The following is a 25,358-nucleotide window of genomic DNA, read 5'->3' as shown; positions in this document are numbered from 1 at the left end:
TTCTACTCACCAAAGTGAATGCTGCAATCTAGGCCAGTTTTTTGTCGGAGAAAAAAATTAAGGTAAACTGTGAATTTATAACCAGAATTTTCCATCTCATATTACAGACCAACTTCCTGGATTAATTTTGAGCCACCATTCTTGCCCCAGTTGTACACAATCCTGGATTTCCTTTGGAATGAGGGATTATTAATAACGTTTTAGATGCGCTCATAATTTATGTGACTGCCTCATTGCTTGTTTTTCTTGCCCCCATTGAGCCTGTTTTTATTGATTCTTACAGCATGCTGTTACTTTGGTGGCTACAATACTATTTTAACCGATAACCAGAATAATAAGAGTAAAATCCAAATTGGAATAACCTGTATATTTCCTGTTTTTAACTTCAAATCAGTCTCTGCTTTAAGATATTAGCTTGTGCAATATATTTTTGTATCCTCTTCCCTTTTGCTCAGTGCTAATATACAAATGCAAGTGCATTTTGTACATGTCCCCTGCACTGTTACACACTGACCTTTATGAAGCTGAAGTCTTCCTCTTCCTCCACGTTAGCTTGTGTTTCATCCGTTACAATGCATTTTTCCATTGAGGCTTTTTTTCTCACTCTTTCTACAACAGTGAAACATAATAATTGTCTTTTTTGTCCATATTCAAGGATAAATGTCTACTGTTGTACTTCCTGCTAACACTGGAGCGCCTTGTCATTGTAACAAAGATAAAACAACAATTATTTTGTTAACATTCAACAAGTTCAGCTTCCGTGAGTCTTAGATACAGACCTACCATCAACATATCGAGGGAAGTAGTTGAATGATAACAAAAGAAATAGTCGTCTGAAAGTAGGGCGGAAGCACACAAATACACACACGTGTGCTTTTACACACACACACACACACACACACACACACACACACAGGCACCCACACAGTCATGCAAGCACAGATACTCACCCCTACTACTATTCCCACTGCTAAACTTCCCTCCTCAGCCCATTGTGCATGATCTATTAAACCCCCAAACAAAAGACACTTGTTTTGATTTGTTTACGGAGAAAGGCCTCAAACTACGATTAAATGTGCTGAACAACCCGAGGACGCCCAGGATCCGTGTGTGTAAGCCAGCCAAGCTGTCAGACTTTTGAAGCAAACTATCGCCAAAAACCAGCCGTCAATAAGACAATATGAAAAGAAATCAGAAAAAAAAGAACAATGTGTCACAAAAACTGTACAAAGTTGTAAAGCTGTGGCTGTTAGAGCGTTCATGTTTTGCACAGCATGATTAATTTCACCCTTGGACTGTTGCTCAGCTAGCTGGCACACTGGCATGTGTATTAGGTTACAAGTCCAAAGCCAGTCAGGAGTGGTCTCATATGATCCACTTCTGGCCACAACTTTAAAGAAGTCTGTCTTTACACCCAAGTCTTGAGTCGCTCTGATCACAAATCACTGGTGACTTTTGTTGGGGACTTTTGCAAGTGGTTGCAATTTCAGCCTCACACAGACCACAGTCAGGCTGCATGACATATAAAACTTTTACATACAGTATGTCCTAAGTCCTGTCTGTATACAACAAGAAATCTCAACCAGTGAACACATCTATCAAAAATAAGATTTTCTGTATAGATTTTCTGTATTGATATCATCTGACTGTCAGTTGTTTGCATGTTTACGGCCTGTGTTGTCTCCCAGCAACAAACGTTAATGTGACAATGTATCCTAGGGCGTATCCTTCCACCTTTGCTCGGCAAGGACACACAACAAGGCGATTTTGTACTGAAATGTCAGAAAATTTTCTTTAAAAAAATTTAGTTCAGACAAAACCCAAAGATATTCCCTTTGTAATGGTGCTACTAGCAAATGTTTGGCATTTTTGCTTGAAATTGACTCAAAGTCTGATCAATTGAAATAAGATAAAATAATATAGTCCTTTATTAGTCCCACACTGGGGCAGTTTACAGAGTCACAGCAGCGAAGAGGATAGTACAAGAGAGAAAAACTGCAAAATGACAAATACAAAATACAATTACAAAATAGCAGCATGTGAGGTATATCGTACAGATGGTGTATGTTACTTATAGCAAATTATTGCACATGGTGAGTATATCAGTTCCTTGTGTGTGTGTGTGTGTGTGTGTCTGTGTGCGTGTGTGTGTGGTCTACTGAGTGCACTGTTTGTTGTACAGTCTGACAGCAGCAGGAAGGAAAGACCTGCGGTATCTCTCCGTGGGTGCAGCAGCCTGTTACTGAAGGAGCTGCTCAGTGAGTGGGGAGGGAGATGTTCTCCAGCAGGGCTAATAGAGAAGCCACCATTAGCCAGTCACCCACTACCTCAAGGGGCATCCCGGAACAGAGCTGGCCTTCCTGATCAGCTTGTTCAGTCTTTTCCTCCGTCAGCAGTGGAGATGCTGCAGCCCCAGCAGACCACACCACAGAAGATGGCTGATGCCGCTTCAGAGTCATGAAAGGTCCTCAGGAGGAGTTCCCCCTGCGCTCCAAAAGACCTGAGTCTCCGTGGCAGATTCAGCCTGCTTTGTCCTTTTTTCATAAAGTGCTTGGGGTTGTCAGTCCAGTCTAATTTATTGTTCATCAGAACACCTAGGTGCTTTTAAGAGTCCATGATCTCAATGTCCATTCCCTGCATGTTCACCGGTGTGGGAGGAGTGTGTTTCCGCCACCAGCTCTTTGGTCTTCCCAGCGTTGATCTGGAGGCGGTTCATCTGGCACCAGTCCACGAAAACCTAGGTCAGTTCTCTGCACTCCCTGCCGTCGCCATCAGTGATGAGGCGGACAACTGCAGAGTCGTCAGAGAACTTTTGTATGTGGCACTTAGTGGAGTTGTAGGAGAAGTGGAACGGAGCCAGAACTGTTCCCCTGAGGGATCCTGCTCTGCAGACGACCCTGTCAGACACACAGTCATGGATCTTGGTGAGGTAGTGGTCGGTTGGTGAGGTAGTCCAGGATCCAGCGAAGGGCTCACCAGGGCCAGCCGCTCCAGGGTCTTCATCAGGTGAGATGCGCAGGACTTGAGGAGACATGAGCTGATGCCATCTGGACCTTCCGAGTTCTCTCCTCACCTGCTTTACTGTGAGGAGAGAACTCATGGTGACTCCAATGTCGTTGATAAATGCAGCTCTTCATTCATGACAGAAAATATTGCCTCTGAATGTATTCCAGCCAGCGATGACAATGCCGCCAGATCATAACCAGGGACATTTCTGGGACAGGATTCATTCATAGGGTAGAATAGGAAAAAAAACACACACACAACAAGTGTAGTTGTTCTCCACAGTCACATTTTCTGTGTCTACCAATAAGTATTTTATTGGTACCTAATTGACAACAAATTACAGTGTAAATCTTGAGCTTTATTATAAAGTTTTATCAAATCCTCATAATGCAGAACTCTTGAAAAATCAGTCACCATCAGATGGCACCATCACCTTCACTCAAGGATCTGTTGAGATGTGAAAAAAAGTCATGAAGCTATTGTTCCCAGTTACGTGATACAGTCATTTCAAATTCTTCCATAATTGTAGGAGGAATAAAAATATATAACACAACATCTGCTGAATAATCATATTATTCTGCGGCTGCAGTTGATTACAGATTGGAATTGATGCATTGCATTTCTGAAATATGCTAAAAACAGTTCATGTCAACCATGACTGTCTCAGCTGAGACAGTAACAGTGGATTGTTTTCAGCTTGTGGATGGTAAAAGAGTTCCAGCACAGTCTGCGCAAGTGAGACAGGGCGGCACAAAGTTACACTTCAACACAATGGTCCCAATATCCTGTTTCGTCAAGGGCATTCAGAATCAATACTAACACCACTACAACCCTCTGTTATGACTTCATGTTGGTTATCTCTCTGTAGACCATGATCTGCAACACAAGTATGTGTGTAAGAGAGTGTGTGTGTGTGTGTGTGTGTGTGTGTGTACTTGGGTTGGTTTATTCATAGACACCTTTACCCACTTAGTATCACATTTGTCAATGTCAGCCCCCATCCTAATCCCTCCTCATGTCAACACTTCATTAGTAACCCCAGCAACACATGGGTACACACACACACACACACACACACACACACACACACACACACACACACACAGTCGAATCTCCACGACTTCAGAGGACATAACATTGACTTACGTCCATTTCCTGCAGACCAACTCTAACCTTAACCTAAACCTAACCTTAGCCTAACGTTAGCCTATCTTTAGCGTAACCCTAACCAAACCTTAAAAACACGTTTTCACCTAAGAATGTAATGATTCACATTATTACACACACATGCGTGTCTGCACACCCGGCAGTTCTCGCTGTTATCACTCTCAGTGTAATTTTTCTTTAGTGACACTTATTTGGAATTGACAAGTGTTGATCAGAAAACTGCTGACAAACAACAACAACAACGACAACAACAACTCTCTGTAGTTTTCCAAACTGCTGAATGTTCGAAGCAAAGAAATATTACAAGATATAATCAGGGAAAGTATGAGCGTGATTAAACCTATAAACCTACAAGATTCTCACCTCCGCTCCAGAAAAACAGAGGCGTGTCTTCTTGATGAGTGGCAGCCCTGCTCCATCGTTAGCACAGCAACAAATCTGGCGTGACTATCCACTGACTGAGGTTGGTAGGGATCTAGTAACACTGTGTGAATGTGAGGCCTCAGCACACAGCTGCATAATACACACCAAATGTATAATAACCAGCCAGTAAAAACAGTCAGCAACAAATGAACTATTTACTTCAGTTTTATTACCTTTTGCTAAGCGGCTGTTTCAAGACATAACTTTTTTTAAACAAATTAAACTATACATTTGTTCCTCCCTTTTAAAAATGTACAGCTTGGTTCTGAGTCCCAAAGACAAAACAGGGAAGTCGGGAAGCATTGAGAGATGAACTTGGTCTTTACACTTTTTTTTTTTTTTTTCTTTTAACATTTTGATAGAATAACTGTATTAATTTAAAAAGAAAATCCTCCCAGATTCTGAATTTTGAAGGAAACCCGTCAACCCCGTCACGATGTCTGATGATCAGCGGGACGTTGATGCAGTGGGCATTGCCCTGAGCTCCTCTTGAAACTGGTTACAGTTGGGATCCCCTCTGACTTTAGGTGTCGCCGGTATCTGGATCCCAGTTAAGGGGTTAACGCACCAGCACTCGCCCCTCTGGCCGTGGGTGGACATGTTGCACTGGAAAGAGGAGAAGAAAAACACAAAAACTAGACAAGTTGGAAAACATTGGAAAAAAAAGCGGGAGGGGTAAGGATGCACAGTGGGAAGCAAGGGGGGGGTGCACTAATGAAGCATGGCGTATGGTGGCTCGAGATGTGTGTGTGTGCGTGTGTGTGTGTGTGTGTATGAGTGAGTGTGTGTGTACTTGTGGATCTCCTGGTGGCAGGGGGCCATTGGATGAGAGTGAGGGCTATGGCTCGGGTGGGACGACAGTCACCCAATAACAGCCCATCCTCAGGTCATACCCCCAACCCACAACCCATCCACAGCCACACATGCCATCACAGACACTCACACACACACACACACACTCACACACACACACACACACAAACACACACACACACACACACACACACAGAGGCATGCCAGTAGACCAGCCCCCCCACAGAGCCCCCCCCTCCCTCTACTCAGAAATGAGGTCGTAATTGAAGTGGACACAGTTTACGCCGTGCACACGGGGCGGCCCGAGAAGGGGACGGCGAAAAAGAACGAAGAGCTGGGGGTGAAGAAAAGACTTTCCATTTTCTTCCTTCGATGAAAAAGAACAAAAAAAGTGACAGTTACAGTAATTACCGCGCGACAAGGAGGGACAACTCCAAAAAAAGGGAGCCGAGTGTTGAGGAGGTACAGTGTTCCTCCCTGGGAACCCAGGACTCCGGTCCGAAACAATGCTGTTGTTTGTGACCAGTGATGAAAATTGGCTGAGTGGCTGAGAGCCCTGCTTTAGGAAACTGTGGCGCCTATTCAAATCTTCTTTTCTGCTCTACTATCCTCGTAAGACAACACTGGATATGTGACCTTGTTTGTCCTCCTCTGTCTGATTTCTATGGATGAGCAGAATTCAAATTCAAGCCCCCGGTCGGAAGCACGGTTCGTTCCTCGGCTTAACAAAAGTCTTCCCATGAAGTACGCCAAACACTTTTATTGCCTTGTAACCTTGAGCTCAGAAGCTTGTTGCCTCATTCACGATGACAACATCTCTCCACGCATTTGTGTGTGTGTGTGTGTGTGTGTGTGTGGGTGGGTGGGTGGGTGGGTGGGTGTGTGTGTGTGTGTGTGTGTGTGTGTGTGGGTGGGTGTATGTGTGTCTATGAGCAGACTGCTAAGGATGAGGAAGAAGAGCGTGTGTATGTGTGAGTTTATGAAAAAAAAGGGGGGGTGGTGGTGGTGGTGGGGGGGGGGGGTAGTTGTGTGGAGAGTGGTAGCAGGTGGGAGGGAGGGGGAGGTTGTCTTTTTTTGCCAGGGTGATTTACCCGGGTGATACAAGAGAATTTGTGTGTGTGTGTTTGTGTTTGTGTGTGTGTGTGCGCGTGCATGTGTGTGAGTCAGACTATGAAAGAGAAGAGAGGGGAAATCCAAGGCAGAACTACAGCAAATGATATGTATGTCTGTGTGTGTGTGTGTGTGTGTGTGTGTGTGTGTTGAGAATGAGAATTAAAACGGCTGCATTTATACAGCGCTTTTCCAGTCTTATCGACCACTCAAAGCTACATTCACACAGCACGTTTTCCTACACATAATACACACACGTTTACACATCATACCTCAGGGTTCAGTATCTTACCCAAGGACCCTTTGAAATGCAGACTGGATAAGCCGGGAATCAAACCACCGACCTTCTGCTCTACCTCCTGAGCCTCAGCCAGCTGGTCTAAAGAATAAAGGCTAAAGATTCTCCCATTCAAATCAATCTTCATTTCAATAATCCGATATCGATTCATAAAATCCTGAGATCAATCTTTTAATATCTGCCTTTTACAGTCCTGTGGATGTGTGAAGCTGTTACACCGTTGCCCTCGGGTTAGCGGCCTCCTCGCCCAACGAGATCTGGTCACTTGAGGGGGCAAAAACACGGCAGACGCCACTCAACGGAAAGCAGATGTGCGGCTGGATGTGTAGTGTGAACGTTGATATTTTTAACAATGCACCAACTTATGAATCTCATTCATACCCAAGAGGAACTGACATCGTAGCTGAAATATCTGTAACGGGAATCGATATTGAATCGAATCGGGACCTTGTGAATCAGAACTGAATCCATTCAGGAAATCAGCGGCAATATACCCAGCTCCTTCCAAAGACGAAGCCGGGGCCACACTTAAATGTGTCACACGTGTAGGCACGATAATCCTTTTCCCCTTCGTCAGAGTCACTGCTCACAGTAAATCCCACTTACAGCAGCTACCAGAACAACTCGAAAACCCGATGACATCTGCAACCACTCCAGCCTCTGCGTGCTCTTGTGTTACAGTTCCTCATGAAACAGTCAGTCACCAGTGAACTCCACGGAGCAGAAAACCGCTCTCTACGGGCTGAAGCTTTCAAACGTGTAACAGCCCTGCGCCAAATCCTAATGAGTGATGTCACAGCAGGTGTTTTGTCATTGACAGTGGATGGAAAACACCTGCTGTGACGTCACTGATTGGGGCGTGGCCAGTAATGGGTCATTTGTGCAAAAGTGAGAGAGCAGCCGTTTTCTGCTGTGTGATTCACTGTTAACTTTAAAACGTGAAGGATTACTTTACAGAGGATGTGATATGAATTATCCATCATCTGAACTGGATAATGGAATTTGAATAAATGCGTCCAGTCCTTCCATGATCAGGTACTGAAATTCACTTCGCCGCTCTGGAATGGTAAGAAAAAAGTACGAGGACCCCTTAAGCATGAGCTGAAGCTAATATCACAGTCACAGCGCTGGTGGAGAAGGTAAGTGGATTTAATAACAGTTCGAACCTCTTTTGGTACCAATAACCTGACACCAGCTCTTCCAGTAGCTGCTGATCAGACCTGCACAGTGTTCAGGAGGAAGTCTGGACCATTCTTCAGACATGAAGGATGTCCGGTGTGAGCGGCTCTGTTCAGGTTGTTCCACAGCATCTCTGCTGGATTCAAGTCTGGGCTCTGACTTCAAAAGGTGGATTTTCTTTTTCTGTGTTAGATTTATTTTAAAGCTCAGGGTCATTGTCCTGCTGCATCAGCCAGGTTCTCCTGAGCTTTCAGCAGGTGGAGCCACCCTGACATCATCCTGTAAGTGACCTCGAAGATGGTGAGCTGTCCAGACCCGGAGGCAGCAAACCCCCGAATCATGACGCTCCCCTTCTCCACGCTTCATCGTTGAGATGATGATTTCATGTTGGTATGCAGTGCCCTTTTTACACCATACATAGAGCTGCAATCTTAGTTTCATCTGTTCACCAAACATCTTGCCAGTAGTGTTGAAGAGATATGCAGTGATGTTTTGTTTTCTTACTCAGGGTTCTTAAGTTACTGATCAGTGTGTGTTGTGATTTTGGAGTCATCACAACTGGACGCTCACTTCTGTGGAGAGTAGCCACAGAACTAAACGGTCTCCATTTATTTACTGACAGTTTGATAGTTTGTCTGACTGTAGGCCGATGAAGATCTAAACTCCTGGAGACGATTCTGTTCCTCTTTCCAGCTTCATGCGGATCAGTAATTCTTGATCATAAATCTTCTACGCCTCTTTTTTGGCTAGGCTTTGGTTCACATCAGCAGATGCTTGTTGATGCCTGGGTCACTTTTACAAATCAAAGTACCTCTAACACATGCCTCCAATCATGGTTCATTGATTGAACTCCATGTTTGTTAACTCCTGAATCCAGTCAGCTCTCACTGAAGCCATCGGCCGAGGAGTTCACATACTTCTGTTTGTTTATTATTGTAACCTAGATGAAGATCTGACCATATTTTTAACAGAACTATAAATAAATACATGTAATTCCATAATAATAATAACCATAATAATCCTGCAGATACTCACTTTAGACATGTCAAACATAATGTAAGAGCACTGAGATTCATTGATAGTGAGAGGTTGGAGGGGTATGAAACGATGTGGGAAATATTCAAGATGGCTTCTTCAACATCTTTCCTATCCCCCAATGGTCTCACTCTAGGTTTTGATATTAAGCCATTCTTGTAAACCTCTCCACTTGTAAGTCTTTCTCCTACAAGTCATAAATTGTTTGTTGTTTATTAGATTTTTTATATTTTTTATTTCTTGAAATATTTTTCCAGTCTTGTTTGATGGGTCAATAAACTATATACTTAAGTTTTCTCCATTATGGGAGATTTTCCATCAATTTATGTTTACATCATCTGTATGTTTATGTTTGACGTCTTGTGTAGAGTTTGTGTTTGTGTAAAATAATGTGGGGTGAGACCAGCGCTCTGTCCATGGCTCACCTGTTTGAGGTTGTACAATCCATGTCTGTCACAGTTTGGAAATTTGAGCCCATACAGGTTCTCCAGCGGGCCTCTGTTATCCTCAGAGGTCATTTTGGAGATCTCCTCTAAGACCTTGTCCAACTCCGTCTGACAGGCACTCTGAAAGGACGAGGAAGGAGACAGTTATTCACAGCGATACTGATCCTTGCACTAATAATGACAACAACCACTCAGTAACCATCAAAGCAGATTCACAAAAACACCTACACAGAAGAAAGAACTTAAAGTAATTTAGATGAATAGAGGAGGAGACAAGAAACACAGTGAGGATAAGTTAGACTTAGGTCCCAAGGCCAAGAATGTGCTCTGTCCAAGAATAAGAATGGAGGAATAAAATACTTCTGTGTGTCTTGTAAAAATGTCACAAATACACACATTTATAGCTAACTTTTTTTATGAGGTGCAGTTAGGCAAGCAGAAAGTTCAGCCAATATTATTGATGTGAGTCTGGTGGAGTGGAACATGAGTGGCTAGACTGCTTAACTCAGCAGGTGGCCACGGCCACACACACACACACACACACACACATAAATATTGTGAACACTGTTCCTGTTGCATGGATCTGCACACACACTTTCCATGTTTCCACGAGTGCATGCACACACATAGACTTCACTGTAACACACACACACACACACACACACACACACACACAGAGTGTATCAGGCTGCCAGTGGGATCAAAGGGGTCCAGTCTTATGATTAGTTGGCTGAGGATGAGAGAGAAGGGCAGGAGGAGGCGCAGTCTGCCACAAACCTTATCAGACATCTGAACATATGGATGAAAAGTAGCCTTTCTCTCTCTCTCTTTCACACTCTCTCCGACAGTCTTTGACTCCTCGTCTCCTTCTGTCTCTCATAATAAACACACATAAATCCACACCTGAACGCATGCACCTCCAGCTTCACTGCCGCCTCCTTCCTCCCGTATTCTTTTCAAGGAAATTTCATGCCAAACAATTCTCACATATGCACCTTCAAACAGTTAAACCACAAAGTTACACAGCTTCTTATCACACACTTTGCAGTACTGTCATTAAAGGAGCTATTTGTATCTTTTGCTATCGCCACATAGCTAACGTTAGCATTAACAGCTGTTTACTTACCAGTCTAGAAGAGACACTGCGAGTTCGGCATCAAACTTTATTCCTTTACTCACAAAGACCCGTCTCAAGTGGTGGAAAGCAACACCAATGTTAACTCTTGTCTCTGTAACAATTGATCATGCCCTCGCAGTATTAACTCACATTTCCTCCATATTCTCTGCTTCGGCAGGCAGTTATATAAACAGGGATAGAAAACTGTATTAAGCCTCGTGCCTACATTAGCCACAATGCCATTCGACCACCGACAGTGCGGTCAGAGATCTCGGTGTGTTATGCTAATGTAGCCTAATGGAGCCACTAGCCTTAAATGCACATTATGTAACTTCTGCCACCAGGCATCTCTCTACCAAAACAATAACAAAAGACAGCGTAGGGTGACATGGTGAAATAGCGTGGGATCGTGGGAGTTGCCTTTACAACAATTGCCCTAAGCTTCTCTCAGTTTGTATTCCTTCAGGCGGTTTTTTACCAGCAGCTGAATTATCCACAGAGGTGTCCTCCTCTCCAAAACAACCACACCAGGGGGAAAACCAGTAGAAACAATCAATAAAGCACTTAGCTCGAAAATTAGTGATTCGCCAACACTGGACATCTCGGAGGGGCTGGGAGCTGAGCTGTCTAACATACAATCAGCTTTTTTCACTGATAACTTCAGATTCAGATGTCCCGTGACTAAAATCCTTCACATGGTTAAAATATGTTGATGAAAATGACCAAGGTGTTAAAAAAAAAAAAAAAAAACTTTAAAAACTGGATAAAAGTCCATTTTCAGCTTCTGGCAGGCACCCACAACAGCAGTGCACTCGTATAGGGGATATGATGCCATTGACAGGTGAGCAAATGACATGTTACAATGATTAAAATCATGTATTTCTCTAGGTTTGAGAATAGCTGGAAACATATAACATAGGTCTAGTTTTTTTTTTGTTGACATTTTAATGTGGAAAAGTTACATATTATAACCTCAAGCAGAGAAGAGGAGCAGGCTGCAGAGCTCTGGTGAGTTCACTTCTTTCTAACTTGACGCCCACAGATTTTTTTCATTAACAAACATGTAGCATTAACCAGCGCTGACTCAAGTAACATCATTAATCCTCATCATATGTTAACTAACTTTGACCTGTAAAATTGCTGGTGTTCCCCTTTAAGGTTTTCTGCTTTAATTACATTCTTTAAAAATCTTCACTTTATTACCATGAAAACTTTCTGGTCTCCATGAACAAAGACAATAAAATGCTTTGATTTAACTTGATTTTCATAGATACATTTTATTTAGTTAATCAAGTATAAAAAAAGGTTTAATGAGGCCAAAGAGGAAAAAAAATATATTTCAAAGTTAAATAGCAGTCAAGACAACTCGAATTACAGGGTCTTTGCATGAAAACTATAACGTCAATATGGCGCAAAAGAAGCTTTTAACTATCTTAAAAAATGTGTACATATTTGAGGCATTCGGGTTACAATCCTCACACGACCACAGCTCTGACAGCGAGGTATGCATTTTGTGTACAGTATATGACCTCGTATGGCCACCCACAATGAAGTGCATCCATGCTTGACACCAGCCGTCTGAAATCCCTCCCCCTGCCCAGCTGCACGACTCCTTTTGCTGCATTCTCTCTTTTGTTGCTTCTAATGATCTCAACAATTGTTTTGTGTCCTGCCGCTTGTGATTTTTTTGTTTTATTTTGTTTTGTTTTGCTGCAACTGAGAGAGTTAAGTGAGGGAGAAAATGAGCAAATGCATATCATTGTTTTGCCGTGTTGCGATGTATATGGGCCTCCTCTGCGCAACCCCCCTGGACCCAAGCTCATTTGCATGAAACAGAAAGAATATCTGTGTTTCTACGCCATCCCATTAAGGAATTTCCAGGAACTGTTTTTTTATTTTTGTGAAGCTGCTTTTGAGACTGTGAAATGTTGGGTGAATGTTAGAGAATGGGGCTGCTGGGGGTCATAATCTACTGTATAGATCGCATTAAACTGCCAATGCACATTCCACTGCAGAGAGCAAAACAATATGGACTTTTCATCAGGAAGATGCTCATTATGTCTAATTACTGAAGCTGAGACAACTCCGTCTGAATGCAACACATGTTCCTTCGAGATTTTTACATAATTAGAAACTTGTCAATAAATGCACAGAGGTCGTGCAAAAATATTCAACACGCCACAAACCTGAGGTCAGTGAATGACCTAGACACGCATACATGCACACACATGCATATAATATACTTTAAATACACACACACACACACACACATATGTATATATATATATATATAATATATATATATATACTAGTTGAGTGGTACTGTATATATGTGTGTGTACGTATCAATCACTGTATTTTTTTATTGTTCTTTTTTTCAGTTTTTTCTCTGTTCTTTGAATTGAATTTGATGCTTTGGCAAGCTTCTTCTTGAAACTTTCATGTCAATAAAGCACCTTTGAATTTGAATATGAATTCTGGAAAGACATCACTACATCAATCTAAAGTCATTCTACAGTCCAAGAGTTTCAAACTTGAGGCACGCATTTTCTACGGAATATATACTGTGCATATCTGTAAGCTGCTTAGTCTTGCTAAGTGGCTTTTCATTATTAACACATTATCTGATTTCAGCTTAGTTACATGTTGATCTGTTATTGTTAAGGATTATCGCATTACAGACAATATTCTCACATTCTTGGACGACAACTGGATGTATCACCACATTTTAATGCGATAGCATGAAAGCACATAAATGTGTGCTTGTATTAATGACTAAGTCACTATAGGGTTAAAACTTTGTCTTTGCTTGCAGTGAGGGTTAAGTTAGGGTGAGAGTTGTGGTTGGGCAGACAGTTGGTATGACTAAGGTTAGGTTAATGAATCCAAGACCAAATCTAAGTCCATGCATTGTCAGTGATAAAAAAAAGTGTGTGTCTGTGTGTCTGTGCACGTGCGTATGCTTGTTTGAGAGAAAGAGCGCCCAGAGGAGGGCACTACTCTACCAGACATTGTCGCTCACACGGCACATTGTTGACCTTTTGTCACTGCTTGCTTTTGATAGGCAGACTGAGCACTTGGCTGCACTTTGCCGTGTACTGTGAAACTGCAGTGCACAGAAAATAAAAGCTGGAACGCTGCTGTGGGGGGAAAAAAAAAAAACAAAAAACGATCAACAATTCTTAGGGAGCTACCAGGGCCCCACGTCCATGCAACATTATACGGCACTAAGCTTTTGTTTGGCTGAATTGTTCATTTTTCTATGGGCAGGGGAGGTTACGACATTGAGTTTTTGCTTTTAAGATTCATAATAACTTGCAGAGGCAACTGCCTCAGACCTTAAGCCAACACAGAGGACCACTGTGCTGCTTTTCAGACCCAGTGGATCAGTCTGGATGTATAAGATAATACACTTTTCTTTTGTCTGTCTTTTCTTCCTACCATACGCTAGAAAACTCTGAAAAGACTTTGAAAAGACTAAAGTCTGACACCCCCTCACATCTAAAGACAATGTACCATAAAGTAACAGAGTTTTTAGTCTCACTCTATCAGATTTTGTAAAGACTGGGGATGTTGCAGGGTCACTATTTGAAAGACTAGATTTCTTTGAGATTATTTCCCATCATGCTCCTAGTGGAAATTTACAGGAAGAAAAGCTGTTTGTTTTTTTTACAGGCTTTTTTTGCTCTTTATTATTATTATGATTATTATTAAGTAAAGTTAGGAACTCACCAATATAATTGCCATGATCTGTCCCTAATATGTTTGGACTTTTGTATTTATGATTTCCTGTTTTATTTTGAAATGATTTGCCTTGCATCCTATTACCCTTGTCACTCTTATGTATTTAATGTCCGCCTCCATGCACACTCAACTCGGTTTGCTGCTTCCCCTTTGGTGCTAAAGAAAGTGTCACTGCATGAGCCAAGACTAAAAACGTATATATTAAACGTGTCGAAGAATTTGTCTGTGACAGTGAAATCACTTTGTCGTTCGGTGTGAGGCCAGCATTAGCTACAATATGTAATAAATTGAGAGGAAATGAATCCTGAATTGTCACTTATAGATTATGGCTGATTGGTACAGTGCTGACCTGAGGAGCTTTCGGGGTTCGGGGGTCCTCCAGTTGATTTGTCTTCATCTTGGTTTTGCGCTCGTTCAAGTACTGCTGCCTGGCCGACTCCTGCCATAACGCAGCATCTATGGCTGGTCTCTTGGTGAGTGGATTCTCAGTCCCATGCACCTCTGCAGCAAATAAACACACAGAAAACTCAGTCATACAAAACATCTGCCTGGGCCTTCTTGGAAGCAGACTTCATGCCTGGGTCCAAAGAAAGCTTTTCAAAGCTAATTCAACATTTCTGGTTTTAATCCCAATGTAACATTCAATACTTGTAGGTTCTTAGAAATCCGCCTTTAGAGTCCGTTTTTTTGAGCATGAAAGTAATCTGTGTCCTGCTTTAAGCTATGTATATAACAGGCAGATGTTGCACATGCAAACTGTCTCACCATCTCTGCTGCTTTCCAAAACACTCACACATTATCTACATGTATCTATTCTTTAATCAAAAGGTGCTATTAAAAGCAAACATTTTTCTAATAACAGGCCTTTTTACAAGTCATCTTAATCTTGGAATTAGAAGACAAAGCCTCCCTGTGTCCTCGAGGCATCCTGTGTCCCTCATACCTCATGTGACTAATTCTATGCTGGACAGTCAGGCGTTGCGGTGGCTGTAATTACTATGGCGACAGCGCAAACAGACTGGCTAAGATCTTTTTTCCGTGAAATAGCAAAGCGCTTCATCCAGCCCATTCAGGTTTATAACAGTACGCTCATGACGCTTGTTTGCCAGATCTCCTCTGAGCAGTGGGGTCACTCTCAGTGTGTTTCCTGCTGCATGTTTCACCAAAGTATGTTCAGCATTTGTCAGACACAGGAGAGACAAAACACAAACAACAAGCTAACAACTTAATTCAAAACAGAATCAAAGTATGATGCAAAATGAATGAGAAACTGAGACGTGCACTGTGCCACTGATGATCGTAACGGTGAAACACAAAGGGCTTAACACTGTAGGGACATTTATCAGCATAGTGTTAGTTGTCACGGTCCTGATCCTGCATGGTCTTACACATTTCAACAGTAGACGAAAAAAGCAGGGACTGAATTAAAGGCCCGAGCTCGGCTGTTAGTCACTGGAGGTGAGTCCAGACTCGTGAGAAAACACTTGTGATGAAGGTTTTTCATGCTGAGTAAGGACCTTTTTAGGGGGGTATCTAACCTACCTGCCAGAGGCTCTGTTTGCGTGTGTGTGTGTGTGTGTGTGTGTGTGTGTGTGTGTGTGTGTGTGGGGCATGTGTGTAATTTGCAGTGCCAAAATTGGAGCAGGAGTCTGAGGTTGTAAATCACGCCTGAGAGGGGAAGGCCCCCCTGTGAATCTTCAGCGCTCCGTACACATGTTATGACACCGTATCAAAAGCTTCTGTGCGTGTTGACGTGTGTCTGTGCACATGAAGTTTTGGTTCACACTCTTCCAGGTGTTAAGACTGAGTGAGTGTGGCTTCTGCACAGCAAGTTACGTTAAACCTTGAACACTGACGAGTTGTAAATATCTGATTTGTTGTCCGTTTTTAATTGCTCCAAGAAATTTGGCCACAGGAAGTGTAAAAGGAAACTTTTGGGCAAGTGACATTTGTTTTACTTACTTCATCATCAAATGATGATGTTATGGTTTTATACATATTTCATGTTGGGTTGAATAAGAAACTGTTTGATGTCCCATATTGTAAAAGACACTTTCACTTGTTCATGTAAAATTCTGTACAGAAGATTTTAACTTCGAAATGTTATTGAATCTGACAGTTCTGATGATGTTACATAACTGATTTATTATTTAGGCTATTCATATTGTAATCATATAACAACAACAACAACAACGATAATCAAATCAATAATACCAATGATAATAATAAAATAAAGACATAAATGAAATATCTATCTATTTTAACACTATTCACACTATAAACACTTTCTGCTGATTCCTGGCCCAAGTGTGTTGAACACTGTTTTAGTGGCTCAGTTGGATTAACAGGTGCGTATGATGCCCTGCCATTTTTCATAATGGCAATGAAAGCTCTCAGTGATCAAGAATTGATTCGTAAAAGTGCTTTAAAGGTTTCTATGTTGCCTGTTGTGTCTTTCATGTTTGGAATGAAGACTACTTTGAGAAACATCAATCTTCTTCTCTCAATGAAACTTGAAAGCAGCGGTGTTGCACCATCAATTCAATGCAAATAAGGTAGTATTGTTTTTTGTGTGTGAAATTTCCAAATGATTCATTGTGAACTGCATGGTTACCATGTACTATCGTGTCCTGCTTTGCAAGCAGCTGTATCAATAGTTGCTTGGTCTGAAGATGTCTTGAAACAGGGTCTGCAGCTATGCTAGCAGCTCTGTGGGGCTGAACCTGGGGGAGACAGTGGATTCCACGGTTCGGGGAATAGGCAAAGATAACTGATTAGGGTCAGGTTAAAGTTGGGGTCAGGTTAAGCATCATAACACATGACTGGTTAGGGTGAGGGATCAGGTTCAGGTTGAGGTCAGGGAAAACACATATCGAAGGGGAAACAGCCTTTGACACAACACCACCTGCTCCAACGGGGTGATGTTTAGCAGGTCATGTTTACAATGTTCAACATCATTACTGTAGCACAAAGCACAGCAGAGGCTGATGGAAACAGTTTGTAGGTATTTGGTCATGAAACATAAAACAGTCCACAAGTACTGGACAAAGTAAAGTTTTCACCTGATGATGCCAGATGAAAGGTCGGGGGATAGTCACAGTTGTTACCACTCATCCTGAGGGGTGTTAAATGTCTGTAACAAATGTGTGTTCCACATTTCTTTGCAATCCAAACTGAACAGCACCATCCCCCAGGCCCAAATTCAAGTTGACTGAAGATTATTATATTCTTTTTCTGATATGACTACAGCCACATCTTACCAATCTGATTAAGTAGAAAGGCAATACTTCCCATGTGCCGACAGTTCAAACTGTGTGGCCACAAACACGACCTTAAGTGTATTTGTATTCATTACATTATGTCAGCAAAGGCTAAGAGTCATAAAATCCAAACTGCAGTTCATCACACAAGCTTAGAATAATGCATTAATTATTATTATATTATTAATATATTATAATGTATTCATACATTTTATATTATTATATATTATTGTATAAAGAGCGTCCTTCAAAAATGAAGTTACAGGTATGTTGTTTCACCCAAATCACTGTGTAGCTGTGATGACTGACTGGCTTCACAGCCTCTAAGCATAACACGCATTCACTGACAACCTGGAAAACTCAGTAAATGCAATAAACTTTCAACCTTAACTGAATATAACAGTCTTCACACAGTAACACTAAAAAACAGTCACATTAACATGTCACCCAGTCCGGTACTATATGTAAAAATATTTTGAAACATGAAGAAAATTGATGAGATTTCATTTTCCTTCCAGAGGTGTTGAATAGTAGTATAGCAAATCGCACTAGCACTTATATGTACTGTATCATAAGGCGGTGGTGAATGGATGAGGGCTGTATTGTTGTCAAGCGAGGTGTAAATTTAGACAGGTTGTAAAAGGTTTTCTATAGTTGTGTTTAAGACCTTGTTTTCTATAGACACTTAGAAAAACTCATGACAGCATGTTCCAAAGAGAAGAAAAAACACCTCTTAAGCCAACAGCTGTCATCTAAATACTGTGTTGTTGATTATGTCTTCAGCGCCATAGAAACTACCTGTCTCAAGCTGTTGGGAGTGTTGGCTTTTACTATTGCCTTTGAGCAATGCTTTCACAGTTCTCTCATGGCACAGAATGAGTAATGTCTTTCCAGGGTTGCATAGCGTTAATGTATTTGCCCTGTTATCGTATACACTGGAGCTGGTGTCTCGAACACTTGGCCGCGCCTCTGTGGCCGAGAGAGTGGCCCTACAGTACTTCAAACCATTGTCAGTGTAAACGGCTCTCCTCGAGGCTCGACCACTTCAAACACTTTACTGTTGGCAACTGTACAGAAAGCAATTGAATAATGAAGAAGATTTTGTCTGGCCAGAGATCCCTTTCAAAACCTTTTACGGTTAGCTCTTTCTTTCAACTCTTGATGTTGCTGTGTGTGTGTCATCTGAACCAAGTGAAGTTGCCTTTGTAGTTTACAGGGACAACTGTTGCCAGTTGGCACCAATACAGTTTTTGTCAGACTTAAAAGACAGTAAGTGTACTCTGTGGTCAAGGGTGACTGACTTTTACAATATGTATGCTTTTCACCAGTGACATCAGTTCCATTTGATTTATTTATTTTTTAGTACATAAATAATGTTCCTGCTGAGGCATTAACACTGATTAAAGTTATAGGTGTTGTACCAGTAAAAGGGGCTCAGAATTGTACTTATATAATAATACTGTGCTTTAGTACTGTGATAGTAAATCTGGCTCATTAATGTTATAATCATATTATGCAACATGACTTTTCAACATAAACTGTTTTGAGATTGGCATGAATGAGGCAGGACTTCCCATTTACACCTCAGGGGGAGATTTCTCAGATTTGCAGGCATCAGCATGCAGCTCCCACTCAAAGTGATCTCGTACGACTTCACCTTCTCCTGAGAATGTGTAATGCACACACATACTATGCACACTCACATCTACATAGAATAATTAAAGACCTTAGAGGGCGAATAAAGTAGAGAGAGCAAGTCTCAGCAGAGGATCTCCTGCAGGGAAACAAGGCCACTTTTAGATCCCCGACAACAGGAGGAGGGTGGGAAGGAGAGAGAAACAGACAACGTGCAAAAAACAAATAAGGATTATAGAGATAATTGCTGGGGAAGGCAGTTAGTGTAGGAACGGTGGTCTGCATAGTTTAAATAACAGAGAATACAGTTGCATATTCACCTAGCGGTGAGATGGACTTGAACAAAGACCATGCTGTAGCATGTGGTTATAGAAACCCTATCACAAGGCAAGAATGTGAATATTAGATGATTCTCCATTACATTCAGTGACAATGTTTTTGAACTTCTTGGTTCTTTCCCTATCTGTAAATGACATACTGTTATGATTGAAGTCAGGTGGTTATGGAAAAAAAATATATGTATATGCACGCTTTTAATATAGTATATATTTCTTTAGGGTAGGGACTGACTGTGGCTAAAGTTAATAAAGTAAACGTTAAAGTCAGGTCTGTGAGTTGTAGACAGGCTACATGCAGAGAGAAAGATTTGGATAATATGCCTGTGGCTTTGGACTGTGCACTTTGAACATGTCACTATAAAACAGCTCTCAGTCCTTGGTTCAATGCTAACATGACATTGTCTCCATCATGAAAATAAGTTGAATGAGGCTAGACTCACTGACTTTTCTACCTCAAATATGGCATCACTTGCCCTAGTTAGATTTTTTTTCAGACTTTAACTGCAGTGGGTTTTTTTCATGGAAGAGTAGGAAAATAAAATGCACGATGGCTGCTTGAGTTTCGGGGTCCTGGTATTGTTCATGCTATTACACTCATGGCTTGCTGTAAACAGGCCCATAATTAATGCCATTACTAACGCTTGTGCTTCTCCTACTATGATAAGTCAAAGTGCTATGAAACAGGCCTGTTATTGGATTTTGTTAGTACCATTTCCTGTTTTGCTACAGATAGGCTAACTGTTTAAAGGGGCTATTTGTAAGTTTTATGAGCAGCGGAACGTGGTTTCTTTCCAGGAGCAGTTGGTGGTGATTGTCGCTTGACAAGAGCTTTGGCCATCGTTGTGTTTACAAGACAAGAGGATATAACACGCCCTCTGAACAGCAATGCGTCTTCAGGGCAGATTGGCGGCTACAGTGAATCGCTATGGGAAAGTAACAAGATGGGGCAGGGTGCTAACCTCAGTAGAAGAAAAGATGAGATAGAGACAAGAGTTAACATTGGTGTTGCTTTCTAACACTGGAGACTGTTGGTGAGTAAAGGAATGAAGTTTGACACTGAACTCACAACGTTTATTCTAGACTAGTAAGTAAACAGCTGTTAATACTAACGTTGGATATGTAGCAATAGCAAAACTTACAAATAGCTCTTTTGATGTCGTGCATCCTGGCTGTTGTGGAGTGTAAGTGGATATAATGTAAAAAAACAAAACAAAACACAACCAAACAAAAAGCAAACAAACAAACAGGAATATCTGTGGGAGAAAACTGTTTTCTGTGTTTCTTCTCATGTCACATCCAGTGGAGACCACTGGGACAGAAAGCCGTCAGTGTCCCATATTCATTATTCAAACTGTTACAAGTGCAATTCTTTTTTCCCTCCTTTACCAACAATGGATCTAACCCAATGTGTAAATGGATATAACTTAATTGTTTATATACAGAACAACATCTTTTTTTTGGCTTGTTTTTCAAGTGGTAGTCACATTTAAAGAAATCCAAGCCACTGTGTGATAATTAAGGGGTTTCAGAGCAGTATTGGGTTTCAGCTTTTCACATGCGTCAGAGATGCTGAACAAAGAGCAGAGCGCGTTGCTCAGCAGACCTTCCTTGCATAAATACGGTACATGTTGAAATGTTAATGGTTAATCCAAATATTGTTGTAGAATGATGCATCCATGCCATTGACAGATGCTCCACACCTGCCGTGGACGTAGTACCTCATGAGAGACACTCATGAGGGTTCAAAGGAAGAGAAATGTTTTGATTCATTTGGAGACTGAAGCTCACACTCATCGCCAGACTGAGACCTTTGAGGATCAGGACTGGGAGGGCATATCCATGTCAACTCTAAAATAGCTGAAGTGGAAATACTGAAGATGATGTGCCACTTCTAATATTACAGGCCTTTCAGATCGGAAGAAGCCGAATCATGGATTTAAAACATCAGTGTTGCCGTTTTCCGTCACCTATTGCCCAGTGGAAATTTGTCCAAGTGAGTGTGGAGGAGGTGGAGCAGGAGCAGAGGTGGTAATTGCTACATTAATGACAACAGCAGTGTTGAACTGTGCCCTGGTGGCTCATCTGGTAGCGTGCATACCATGTGTGCTCTGTCCTGACCACAGCGGCCACCCAGGTACGAATCCTGCCTGGGCCCTTTGCTGCATGTCATCCCCGCTCGCTTACCCAAACTTTCCTGTCCATCTCTCACTATCCCTATCCCATTAAAGGCACAAATGCCCAATAAATTACTTAAATATTGCTGAATTGAACTCTGGACTGTTTACTCAGGCTGTTTACTTCAGTTTAGTGTGAATATTGACATCTGAACACACCAAGTCTCTGTGCTTATCAGTGTGGTTATTTAGGAGTGCTAATGTAAACTCAACCAACAGCAGAAAACAACCCCAAAATGTGCATTTTAAAAGGTACAAAAGAGACAGACGCTGCTAAAGTTACGGCGAATGGAATCAGGTTTGTTTTTTACTAGCCCCTCACACCATAACCTCTAAGTCTGTGGTTAGTGAAATCAAATGAAGATGCATGCAGAAAAAAAAAGTCTTTTAATGTCTGAAAATATTTCAAAATAAAACATTATCAAGCACATTCCTCAAAGAGTTGAGTCAAAATACACACGAAAAGAGCATGATTGGGAAATTAGGTGGCACCTGTTGCTATGGAGATCTACAACTTTACCAACACCACTCCGACGAGAGTCTGTGGTCTACATCTTCCATATGTACTGCACGTTCCAAAATTTATCTGGTTTGTATGTTTTTTTTTATTTTCTTTTAATTGCATTTCTCAAATACACATAAACAAAATCCTACATCAAATTAAGACGCTCCCAACACTGAGGATATGTGGGTTACGGACATGTAACGGGTTCATCGCAGTGATACTGCTTGTTTGCACTCACAGATATGGGCCTGCCAAACACATTGCATGTGTCAACCTTCATTTTCAGGAATCAATAGTGACCTTTTGTCCCTAATAACTACAATGTTGGAGAGCAAAGCTTAACATTTCTATGTCCCCGCAGATTCCTTTTGTTGATGTGGTTTTTCTGACATAAAAAGAGTCCTGCAGTGAAAATATTGTTTTGACTCAGTGTCCAGCTTTCCGTGAATCTTCTTTGTTTGGGAAATGATTGTTTGAAAGTCAAGCACAGGTATGATCAAAGGTCAAAACTACACTGGAACACTGGAAGAATCGGTATTAAATTACAGTATGCAAATACTTGGCACAGACACTCTTTCAGGTCTTACATAACCTGTCATTACCTATTCAAGTTTGGTCATAAGATTTCTATCTCAATACTACAGCTTTTTTTTATTTCCATTATTTATTGTGTGCATGTAATTTAACTTTAAGACAAAGAATCCTTTGAATAGCTAGTTGGTTGATTTGGTCAGGGAGAAATATACATTTAAAACTGCTGTTGATGATCAAAATACACTAGAGAGAGTGAAATGAATAGAAACAGTGCTACATCCTCTCATTGTAAATGATGTAATCTTGTGAATAGGACTTCATGGTATGCCTGCACCCAACCTTTAATAACCATTACAACCACTACACACACTTAAAGCTGCATTAACATATTTTATTGAGCTACTTTGCACAACAAGCTGAAAACAAGCTGAAAACAAAGCATCTGACCTAAAATGTTTTTATAATGATGTTGTTGCAAAGGTGTTAGTATACAGTCACATATTGGCACATTCAGCATTAACATTAGCATTCAGATTTGTGTTTCTGGCCCTGTGTTAGTCGAATGTTCACTGGGTTCACTGTCATTTTAGCTCTGTTTTGGTCACCACCAACTCCTCAACGCTACACTAATTTCACCACCTAGTTGCTAACTTCAGGTGCTGTCTTTAGCTGCTGGGCTGGCAAAGAGGGTGTACTACTGTATCAGTGTTTGTTTGGTTTTTTTGTTTTGTTTTGATTTTGTTTGGTTTTTTTGCTTTAAAAAGCTGCCGCCTGCTGCTGGAAATAATGTGTGATTGACACCAAAACAATGAGGCTAATAGAAACTAAAATTATTAGTAGAGTTGAGGTGAAATGCAGAGTGGAGTGATAATCTTGTTGGTTGGTCTCTACAAGCAAAACCTTTTACACCACGCATAGTAATTTGATGCATTGTTAATATAGAATTATAAAATATTGCAGCTTTAATGTTCCTCCCTCAGAAGTTTTTTTCAAATGACTTACCATTTGTTGCCTGGTGGTCCAAACTTGTCGAATCTATTTCCACTTTTTGCCCACATCGACCTAAACCCTGGATGAGCTGTTGCAAAGGTAACTCAGCCTCTGCGCTCGGGTAGCATCTCAGGCCAGTGGAGCACCTCGGCGTGTAGACCCCGCAAAGCTCCCCCTCCAGCCTGGCACACATTGGACAGCAACCACAGCCTGGCTCTCTCACGATCTCTGCACATACTGTGGTGACTTTGGGGCACGCAGCTAAACGCGCCGCGGTGCAACTTGGGCATCGGAAAGCTAAATCCCCGAGTAAGATTCCAGGCAAAGCAATGTATGCAAACAGCCATCCGTATGTAAAATGTATGACCATTCTAACTGCTAGGTTATTAGTAACTACAGAAATCCACAATGACCCTTGGAAGGCAACAGTATGAACTTCAGGAACCTGAAAGTCAACTGTGTGTGGGTAAACATGCTGATACCACTGACAGGGTCCTATCTGCTCTCATATTACTTGCTCAGAAAGAGGAGAGCCTATTACTCTCAAAGTATGTAAATGTAATATATGCACATATATTACATTTCTATACATGAAATATATGTACATATGAAGTAAAATCATACATGTGAATATATCTAAAAATCAAACCTATTAAAAAGTGCAACAATTTCATAAATTGACATATATTTCTTGTACATAAAAATATGTATGTTCATGTTTGTATGCTTATTTTGTAGACATGCTATATATTCGTGTATATATATTTATATATGTATATCCATCGCAAAGCCTATATGCCTATATGTTGATATAATATATATATACATTAAATACAAAAGGTAGCATGTATGGGATGACTGATTTTGGTTTTGTTTTCCTGTGTGTTGCAAATAAAAAATGTATTGGAAGATATGCAGTGCCCTCAAGGGTATTTTCATTTGTATTTTTACCCCACCACACATGCTTCCAATTCCCATATTCTAATTCTATATCCCAAGATTACTGGAGAGAAAGAAGGTGTTTTTTTCTGCTAAGTTCATTTCAGTGCCAAGCTTAAATGACAAACACAAATACAACTGAGTCAGCACCATTCACACTCCCTCATAAAAGAAGGTTCAGCTCAAAGAAAATCATAGAAAACCAGATCTTTCCTTGGGAATATTAAAGTCAGTGCTGAGTGTCTGTGATGTGGCCCCTTCATTTGTTGTATGTCAGTTGGCACTCAGTTAAAGTTGAGGCCAGGGGGCAAACTTTTCTCTCCATTTCTATGTAGCCCAATTATTTTGCCTGGTGGAGGTAGTCAACATAATGTTTTTTGTTACCAAATACTCCTGGAAAACCCAAGTGATTACAACCTGGCTGTACCACAGCTCCAAACAAGTGACTGTTGACTTACACCCTGTGAAGCTAGGACAGTAGTGACGTAAGACTGACCTCATTGTGGTGTTTCTTACCCCAGCTTTGTTTTTTTTAATTTTTTTCAGTTCACCTTGGTGTTTTTGGACTCCGTCATTCAGTCCACAATAAGAACATTTTCAAAGAGTAAAGCTGGATAGGAGGAATGTAGGTGTTTTGTGAACAAG

General features: G+C 41.2%; 1 protein-coding gene across 1 annotated transcript; it reads right to left on the bottom strand.

Annotated features, from left to right (window-relative positions):
- Positions 1-4,745: 4,745 nt before the first annotated feature.
- On the bottom strand, positions 4,746-24,203 carry LOC130177116 (insulin-like growth factor-binding protein 2-B). The gene is made up of 4 exons (XM_056388568.1): positions 23,787-24,203; positions 14,688-14,839; positions 9,457-9,597; positions 4,746-5,202 (listed from the first exon to the last, which is right to left on the bottom strand). Exons 1-4 carry the CDS (start codon positions 24,142-24,144, stop codon positions 5,044-5,046), a joined length of 810 nt encoding a protein of 269 aa, XP_056244543.1. The 5' UTR covers positions 24,145-24,203; the 3' UTR covers positions 4,746-5,043.
- Positions 24,204-25,358: the final 1,155 nt, after the last annotated feature.

This window comes from Seriola aureovittata, chromosome 11 (genome assembly GCF_021018895.1).
Source record: "Seriola aureovittata isolate HTS-2021-v1 ecotype China chromosome 11, ASM2101889v1, whole genome shotgun sequence".
NCBI classification, from domain to species: Eukaryota; Metazoa; Chordata; class Actinopteri; order Carangiformes; family Carangidae; genus Seriola; species Seriola aureovittata.
Note: the sequence above shows the minus strand (reverse complement) of the source record. Positions and strands in the feature narration are given on the sequence as shown.